Below are 9349 nucleotides of genomic sequence, written 5' to 3'. Positions count from 1 at the left end.
CCAGTGAAGTGTTTGCCTTTGTGCTGCATAAAGGTTTGTTTGTTCTACTAGCAACTCTACCAGAACATGAGGGAAGTAATTGTCGAAATATTCAATAGGCGATGTTTTATGTGTGACGCGCATGTTTACAGTCAGCTTTCTATCAAACTTTGGTATGCTATGGTTTGGAATCTTATCTGACCAGTTACGAGCCACACAAATAGGTCTTCTAGATGTTATGTCTGCGCTTACCGCCTCATTAGGCTGCGCTAAGTTAGACTGAGCTGAAGTTGAGCAACTTGGTTCAGAGAGAGCATCCATAACGACGTTTGAATCATAGTCAATTAGCGTACTTACTTCCCTCACCGGTGTTTCAGTTACTGGTTCAAAGCTTTCCAGAAATTCTACAGAAACACGGGGTCCTGGAGGATCTTCAAAATTCTGCAATATTCTCGGCTCCAACTCAGGCTCTTCACCAAATATTCTTGAAAGACCTCGCGAAACTTCATCGTCGTAATCCAGTACGCTATTGGCTAAAATTGGCTCCTCCGAGTCACTTTCGTCACTACTTTCAATATCGGAGAGATCATCTTCTTGAATACTGGCGATAATCTCAGACTCAGATAACTTCTTTTTGTTTGACATTCTCCTAAAATAACAAGTACGCGAATGAGTAAAGGTAACTATATTACCACCAAATACTACTTTGTTGATCTAAATGGGTAAGAGTTTTACCACCGAGTTTTGGATGATTGTACAATCAGCACAAGTTTCATTTCAACAATTATTGTACGAGTCATGTAGGTCAATATAATAAATTATCCTAAACAAGATCACAAAATCACTTACCGGAATCTTTTTAGTACAAAATTTCAATTTGTTGGCGCCAAACACCGGCGATTGTCAAAATATTATGATTCTTTTTTCTGAATGTTTGTATCTTGCAAACTTTGACAGTTAGCGTAGTTGCCAGTACTAATAAAAGTTTTATAGATGTTTTCGCATTAAAATTATAGAATTTACGAAAGTGTGCCATAAACGACCCTTGCTCTGTGGTCAAAAAGCTAAGGTGGTAAGCAATTGTCCTTTGCCCTATTAAGGGTTAATCATAAAGCTAACCTAATTACGTATCAATGTCAAAATAAATTAAAAAAAAAAGAAAAATCAGGTTGATCAATTATTAACTGAGTCGTCTAGTTTCAAAAGCCACTAAAATAAGTTTTGTTTATTTTTCACCAACTAGTAAAAACTTCTCGTCGTTGATAAATGTTATAAACATTAATCATTTTTGTACGATATGGGTTCATATTGCACAGACCATGGCAACACTTCAAAATCCCTTTTCAGCAATGAATCAGTTTAATAAACAAAAATATGGAGGTTTTTTCTTTTATTTTAGCGGCTTATGAAACTCACTCCTGAATTAGGAGGAATTTGATGGTAACATGTAACATTTTAGTGGGTTTTGCAACTGAAAAAATCTTAGTGAAGGATGGTGTTATACAAAATATCAACAACCAGTAAGATAGTAGGTAAATGTCGCTTTCATTAAAATCTCTTAAAAATCCAGAATCAAGTAATTTCTTTTGATTGATAATATTAAAAAAATACGATAAATCTGTTATAGGCATGAAATACAATGTTTTATTGTGTTTTTATAATTTAATTTACGTATTTATTAAAAATATAATAAAAATGAAAGAGAGAGAGGGGGATAAAAAATTCAAACATGACAAATATTATCCGTAAATCCTGCTTCACACAAATCAGTCTCTTCCGACAATCTTATAAAGTCTCTCGTTTCAGCGGTACTCATTCTCTCGATTAAAGATTTAAAAAAAATCAATTCTTCCAAGTTTCTCCAATCATTTCCATAGTGTTTTTTAAGAAGTCTGTCGACGTCTTGAATTTTAGCTTGTTTTATGTAAACACGATTTGGCTGGATTATTTGAGGAGATATCATGGTGATATTTTTATTGTTTTTTGTGATAGTCTTTTTTTGGCGTATTTCGTTTCTGTACGTCTCTTCACCCTGTACTAAAATGTTTTCTGTTTTCGTTCTTGTAATAAAAAATCTTTTTGTTTTCATAAACTGAAAATGCCAAGACGTGGTAGGTTTAATGATGGACTCGTAACTTTTTTTCCAATCAAATACAGGAATTGATGCTAGATCTTTGCACATACCATTTTGTTTTAAAACAGCTGCATATTCGGATGGAGAGATTATCACTTCATTAAATGATGTAACGGTTTACTCACGCGTATTTATCGGGGTAGCCCGACTAGTTTCGGACCCAACCGGAGTCCTTAATCATGAGCAGACGCGGCGGGATCGCGAGTCGAACTGACGTCAGCGGCCGCGCATCTCGCTGCGTAGCGTCGCGCCCGCGCCGTGAGCGGCGGTGGGGCCGGCGACGCCGGTGGCGCGGGTGGGGGGTCTGCTGTCGTCATTGGCATCGTCCGTGCTCCCGTACTGGCTGAGTCAGTGCATACTATGCTGACCGCGTCGCTTTCCAGGCTTGGCTTCGTATGACATAACGCAGCATTCAGTGCTGGTTTCCACGCTGGTGGCAGTGAATGCTCTCACGAAAGGACTCCGGTTGGGTCCGAAACTAGTCGGGCTACCCCGATAAATACGCGTGAGTAAACCGTTACATCATTTAATAATGAATCAGTCTCACGATAGTTATTATAAAGATTATCACTTCCTTTGTTTTCAGTGTTTTCTCAATTCTGGCAAACAGCCTGTCTGGAGGTATAAAGGAGTGACCTACAACAGGGAAGATCAGCTCTATTTTCTTGATATTTGTTGGGGCTTCTGTGTACAACCATTTACCGAGCATCGCTATCATACCTGTATTTTTATTTTGTCCGGCGCAACCGTCAGACACTATTCGTAAAATTTTTATTGTATCTCCAAATTCAAAATTTTTCAGGAAATCGTAAACTGCGCTAATTATCTCATTACTACCTTTGCAGTGTGAACTTTCATCCCAATAGTAGGAATGAATGTTATTTTTATTCAGTTTAGCCTTTGAATTTCCCACAACAATGGCGAAGTGGTAAAAGTTGATCTGTCTACTGTAGTAGGCAGATTGATCCGGTACTTTGGGCATCGCCTGGTTCTTCTGGCAATCGAAGGATATGGTTTGAAGATTTTCGTTTTCTTCTTGCAATATTGCATAGAAAGCTTTGTATTTGAGGCGATTAATTCTTTTTTCGACCATAAGTACGTTTTTCTTTGAAGCGTCCCTTTCCGTTTTTATGCGTTCTGACAGTTCAATGCACGTTGAGCACACGTCTGTCCTAGGATTCTCAAAGCCTATATTATACTTAGTATTAATAACATGCCTGAAAAAACTTTAACTTTCAAATCCTCGTCACGGGCAGCGTTATACATACGCCACATTTTAAGTATTGTCAAGCCTGAATCAAGATATATTCTATTGGCACTTTTCGAACGGCAATAGTGACTCTCTTGTCCCTGAAAGAATTCGATGAACCATTCGACGGATAATCTTTTTGCTTCATATTTTTCTCTCTTCCTGTCACCTCCACGCTTCTCTTCTGGCATTTAATCTCCGCTACTTAAAAATCTGTTCATAACTCCCTGTATTCGATCTTTTTTTATTATTAGTGCTCTCATGAAAGTTTTTTGACAAACCGGTATTTTGGTCCCGCTTTTACTAAGTATAAAATACTTAATAACAACTTTTCTTTTACTGTTGGGTTTTAATGTTTTGGCTTCTGATATATTACAATATTTCAGTATAAAACAGTCTTGCTTCACTTTCGTATCACACGTATAGAAATTCTTGTAAAATTTTCTTATATCTTGACATGATAATTCACTACATCGAAACGCCTTTTGATTGTGTCCACACTGCGGAAACTGCGGCAAGCTTGAGGGTTTGTACCTAAAACCGAAATAATATTTTGAAATAACATTGACATAACATTAACAAAAGTTAATGGTTATGGTTCACTTCAAATGATGCATAACAATTAAACATGCTTACAAAAGATATATAAAAGTAAACTTTCATATTTACAAGAATAATAAAAAAATATTAAAATAGATCTGCTGCAGTTTTATATTCCATAGATACTTACTGCATAATACCATTCTTGCTAATGTTGATGCTGATTTTAAAGGATGAATCACGTACCGTTTTTCGCGTAGAATCTCACGTTTCCAGGTTGCCCTATTCACAGATCGTTTCCTTGTCTCTTTTGGGTCGCATTTTCTCACAAATTTCATTAAGTCCTCCATTTTTTAGGCATAAAATCATTAAATTAACAAACACAGATCTACACCACACAACAGAAATCGCCATCTTGTTTGCATAGTTAAAGTTAAGTCACGTGTCAAAAATGACGATCTACCATTCTGCCGTCGTAATCGTAAATGCAGTACTTGCAATTTCGCGGTTTCGAGAAAAACGCGGTTAAATGATTTCTTGTTATCTCTAGTCGTCTGGAAATCAAATGTATTTAAATTTGTAACTAATACGTATATTTTATTACTATGCATTATATATTTTAATTTCAAATATTTAATTTTGGTTTAGGTTATTTATAAAGTTGACTACTGCATTTCAACCTTGTGTTACTAATGGACTTTATAGTCTATCACAAAGTGAAATGCAGTATTTGTGCTTATTACTGCATTCATGTCTAGCAAATACTTTTTACTGCATTTTGTGTTAGTAAAAGGAATAGTAAAGTCAAAATAAATACTATTATATACATGCAGTACAAAATATTTTAGACCCTTGAATTTAGGATAGTGTGTAAAAATAAAAAAAATAAAATTCGAATACTTTTATTTAGAGACCTTCACAAGGTCTAGTAGGCTTTTAATCATATAAACTTATAAAACAATCAACATTCATATAATCAACGTTATGCTTCAAACGGGACTGCTGCTCCCGATTACAAACAAAAACAAATAGGGATCTCAGCTCCCACCTAAAAACTAAAACAATAAAGAACTTAGAGCTAATAATGGCACTTTGTAAGTCTTAAAATGTATTAATTTAAATGCAAGTTCAGTCTTTACTCATCACAATCATCTACATCTAAAATATTAACTAGATCAATTGAATTGTCATTGGTATGCAAGTTTTGCCAAAATGGTAGTCTATTTTCTGGAATAACTCTAGTGAGCGTTGAAATAATTGCAGATTTTCTAGCTTCAGTGATACCCCTAGGACTTGAATTTTGTATGGGATCGGGAATTGAATGAGACTTTATGTGTTTCATTTTTAGGAACCCTATTTCTCGGAGTTCACCATCATGTTCGGTCTTTACAAATAAATTAAAATTATTCCTACGCACCTCGACACTAACAATATCTTTCAAATATATCCGATTTGTGCTCTTTTTCAATTTATGCTGCGATGAATGATCAATATACTTGTAAAAATCAGTAACTTCCATAGGTTTCACTGTTACTTTTCCGGAATTAGCTAACTGAATGCAATCAATGAAGTCTGAGAAATCATAAACTTTTTTTGCTCTTTTTAATTGTTGTTCAACCTGGTGGTGAAAGTTATCGGCTGACATAAAAGTATGTCCTGATTCAAGATATTTAATGGTAATCGTGTTGGCACATATCAAAGAGCTGTTAATTATCTGAATAATAAATGAGAAAAATGCCCAATTCTTATTCTGGCTGGAACAGTTGTCGGCCCATACTACTATGTCAGTACTGTCGCGTTTGCAGATGAAAAACGCTCTAAAAGCACTTATTATATCTTCTTGTTTTCGTCCTGATATGGCTTCATGCCATATTGCGGCGAATGGCTGAGAGGTTGACTTAGTAGGCCCCAAAGGTACAAAACTCTCGTTGAAAGCTATTATTCTGGGACAAAAAATAACAGCTTTAAATATATCAATACGTGGCAACATGATGACTTTTTGCAAGTCTGCTGAATAAAAAGCTTTTTCTGTGAATTTGGTCGATAAATCAACATCTTCTTGATAACATTTCCGTGACTTCTCGTATTTTTGCTTGTGTAGTTTATATGATATACAGGTATCACAGGATGCGGAATCTTGACATGTGGGCTGGTGTAACTTAAAACTTTCACAGTCCTCGCATTCTTCATTGCCCAAAAGAGTAAAAGAAATATTCATGTCCTTTTTTAAAAAATGTCTGTATAATTCATAAGAAACCTTGATATCAGGGAATTTGTCTTGGAAGTCTTTAAACATTAAAGTCGCATTTAGATCACTAGGTAAGTATCGTTTGTTTGGTGCATGTTTTCTCCGATAATGTGCGATAGCAGGCCTGGTTTTTTATAGCATCTAATATTCGCCGGTCATTTTTTTTATTATAACCCAAAGTAGTCAAAAAGAATATTTTGCACACTTCAAATTTTTCATTCGCTTTCTCCAAAAAATATTTGAACGTATTATTACGAGATAAGGTACTAATTTGTAAGCGTCTGTTAACGAGTTGTTTCTTTATTAATGACTGAATATAATATCCTTGACTTTCGTAATTAAGTCCCCAAAACTGTTGGTTAATATTCATACGGTCTGACTCTGAAAATTTCTCTCCACATTTTTTTTTGCAAGACGTAGTGCATGCTGGTTTAACACAGAACTTTTCATTTTTTTTTTGTTTTTTTGCTTCTTTTCTAGTGTTTGTAGATTCTGTATACAGTTTCCTAATTCTTGGTGTTCCTTTTTTTGTTGTGCCCTTTAAAGCATCACACACTAATCTGTTTGCGGCTTCATTATCTTCATTTTGTATAACTGAATCAGTTACTAGAATTTGATTATTCGATGTTGTTGGTGCATTATCTACGTCCGGACAGCTTTCGTTACTTCTCTGGTTTTCGATCTCTTGAAGACCTTGCGAGGTGGTAGGTTCATCTTCTGTGCCAAAATCAGCAACTGGACTGCCCATAAGAGAATGTGTCAGTGTCTCATTACACAACAAACCAAAGCTTTCATCTTTGGAAAAAGAATAATCTGAAACTCGTATATCTCCCAATGCAGCTGATGACAAGTTTAATGAGAAATCTGCATTAACCACGTCCTGTGATGAAGCGATATCCTGACGATCCGTAAAAATTTCATCCTCAGATTTTTTAGTATCCTCAGGTTCGATTTCAATAGTTAACGTACTTGTGCTCAGCTCAGTATTCCGCACAGAATTATCGTGGCAGACGTCAGTGTTTACTACCATATGTACTAATTTTCTAAGTGAAAATTATATAATTCTCGGAAGTTGTTCGAAGCCATTTTACCTACGAAGAAACACAGTGGTCATTAAATTTATTCTAGCAAAAGAAGAACAAACGACATGTCAAAATTACGGACATTAAAGTAATAATAACGTCCTTTTTTCGGTCAACAAAGACTAAAGCTAATATACGCAGGATATGTTATAATGCACATGCACAAGTATTTGCGTAAACACAGGTGCACTCTATATTCCTTCAATCTCATAACCTCCACGAACGGTAATCCTACATAAGTACCTACCATACGATACGGACATTAACAAATCAATCAGTTAAAATTTTACAATGTTGTGAATATACACTGGACAGCAAATAAACCGAGCCACCCGCTACCTAGGCACTCTAATTCGATTTTCTCAAAAACTAAAAAACCTACAATTATCAAAGTTGTACCAACGAAAGTGCATTTCATGGTGATTAAAATGAAAGGAAACTCATTATGGTTCAATCAATATTTCAGAGTTTATTAAGGATTTTACAAAGAAGAGTCGTTTTCCAGTCGTGACAATCGTTAGTAATGATAAAGTGTAAAACAAAATTAAAGCCAAAAACAAAAGTTGAATAAAAAAAAGTTATTGATCAATATTCCGTATTCCCTCCCCTTGCTCGGATAACTGCCAGCATCCTTGTATTCATCGACCTTACGAGCCTGACGATAAAATCTTGAGGAATTGTATTCCACTCCTCTTCAATAGCGATTCGCAGCTCCGGAAGCCTTGTTGGAGCAGGTACCCGGGCTCGAACTCGACGTTTCAGCTCATCCCATAAGTGTTCTATCGGATTCAAGTCCGGGCTTCGAGCTGGCCAGTCCATCGTACGAATGCTGACGTCGCGTAGATACTGGGTCACTACATGCGCAACATGAGGCCGTGCATTATCATGCATCAATTGCATATCCTGTCCGATATATCCTGCGTAGGGGACCACATGGTGTTCGAGGATTTCAGTAATGTAGCGATGAGAAGTCAGTCCACGTGTACGGCCCGTCGGTTCGATGAAAACTAACGCTGTATGTGCTGTTAACGAGATGCCGCCCCAGACCATTACAGATCCTCCTCCAAAAGCAACAGTTTCCTCGATGCAACACTGAGAATAACGTTCTCCAGGGCGACGATATACTCTTTGACGTCGATCGCTACCATGTAGACTCACCCTGGTTTCATCAGTGAAGAGTACATTACTCCACTCCTCTAACGTCCAATCCCTATGCTCTCGAGCAAATTCAAGTCTTGCTCGACGGTGTGCTACCGTTAAAAGTGGGCCTGTTGCCGCTCTTTTTGGTGTCAGGTTCCGTTCAGCAAGTCTCCTTCTGACGGTATCAGAACTTACGAACACTTGGCGTTGGTCACGCAGACTTTGTTGGACTTGAACTGCGTTGAGGCGGCGATTTCGCAGAACAGTAAGGTGGATATAACGATCATCTGCTGCTGATGTAGCCCTAGGTCTGCCCGTACCTGGACGGCGATCGAATGCTCCAGTCTCTAGGTATCGTCTGTAAACTCGTTGCACCGAAGATCTGCTGATTCGAAGCCTTCGAGCGACTTCACGTTGCGCAATGCCTGCTTGAAGTAATGCTACAGCTTGAGCTGCTTCCTGAGGTGTTGTATCCATTATTAATCGAAAAAACTAGCAAAAACACACGCGTCTGAGCAAACGATGGATAAAAACTAAAGAAATGATAAGAATTCTCCGACTTCCCTCATTGTAGAGAAAAATAACGCTAATGTCAAACTCTGGTGAAAACAGAGCAAATCGATGTCATTGTGTTTGTTGCTTGATTACAATGTGAGTTGACAGTACTTTCGAATTAATTTATAGTCATTTTAATCACCATGAAACGCACTTTTTGTAGGTAAAACTTTGATAGTCGTAAGTTTCATACTTTTTGAGAAAATCGAATCAGAGTTCCTAGGTAGCGGGTGGCTCGGTTTATTTGCTGACCAGTGTATTAACTACGATCTATCCGTTACTACGCGCCAAACCCAATTTTAAGAATTACCCATTAATATTGAACAATATCGATTATAAATATAATAAAGTCTAAATAATTTATTTTATGCGATATATTCTAATTGATAGAATCAAAACTGTTTTATGATGACAATTACTCA

At 36.7% G+C, this 9349-nt stretch overlaps 1 protein-coding gene across 1 annotated transcript; it reads right to left on the bottom strand.

The window, feature by feature from the left end:
- Nucleotides 1-1638: 1638 nt before the first annotated feature.
- Nucleotides 1639-3224, bottom strand: LOC113491826. Its single transcript, XM_026868997.1, has 2 exons — nucleotides 2685-3224; nucleotides 1639-2209 (listed from the first exon to the last, which is right to left on the bottom strand). Exons 1-2 carry the CDS (start codon nucleotides 3204-3206, stop codon nucleotides 1703-1705), a joined length of 1029 nt encoding a protein of 342 aa, XP_026724798.1. The 5' UTR covers nucleotides 3207-3224; the 3' UTR covers nucleotides 1639-1702.
- Between the last annotated feature and the right edge of the window lie 6125 nt (nucleotides 3225-9349).

The sequence above is a fragment of the Trichoplusia ni genome, chromosome 3 (genome assembly GCF_003590095.1).
Source record: "Trichoplusia ni isolate ovarian cell line Hi5 chromosome 3, tn1, whole genome shotgun sequence".
NCBI classification, from domain to species: Eukaryota; Metazoa; Arthropoda; class Insecta; order Lepidoptera; family Noctuidae; genus Trichoplusia; species Trichoplusia ni.
The sequence above is the reverse complement of the archived record's forward strand: the minus strand, read 5'-3'. Positions and strand labels throughout refer to the sequence as shown.

What these genes read in the sequence shown, in the direction of transcription:
- LOC113491826 (XM_026868997.1), bottom strand. Translation starts at nt 3,206, where the DNA reads ATGGTCGAAAAAAGAATTAATCGCCTCAAATACAAAGCTTTCTATGCA. An exon ending in AAACACTGAAAACAAAGGAA is followed by an intron (nt 2,210 to 2,684) that starts GTGATAATCTTT and finishes TCATTTAATGAA; the next exon opens with GTGATAATCTCTCCATCCGA.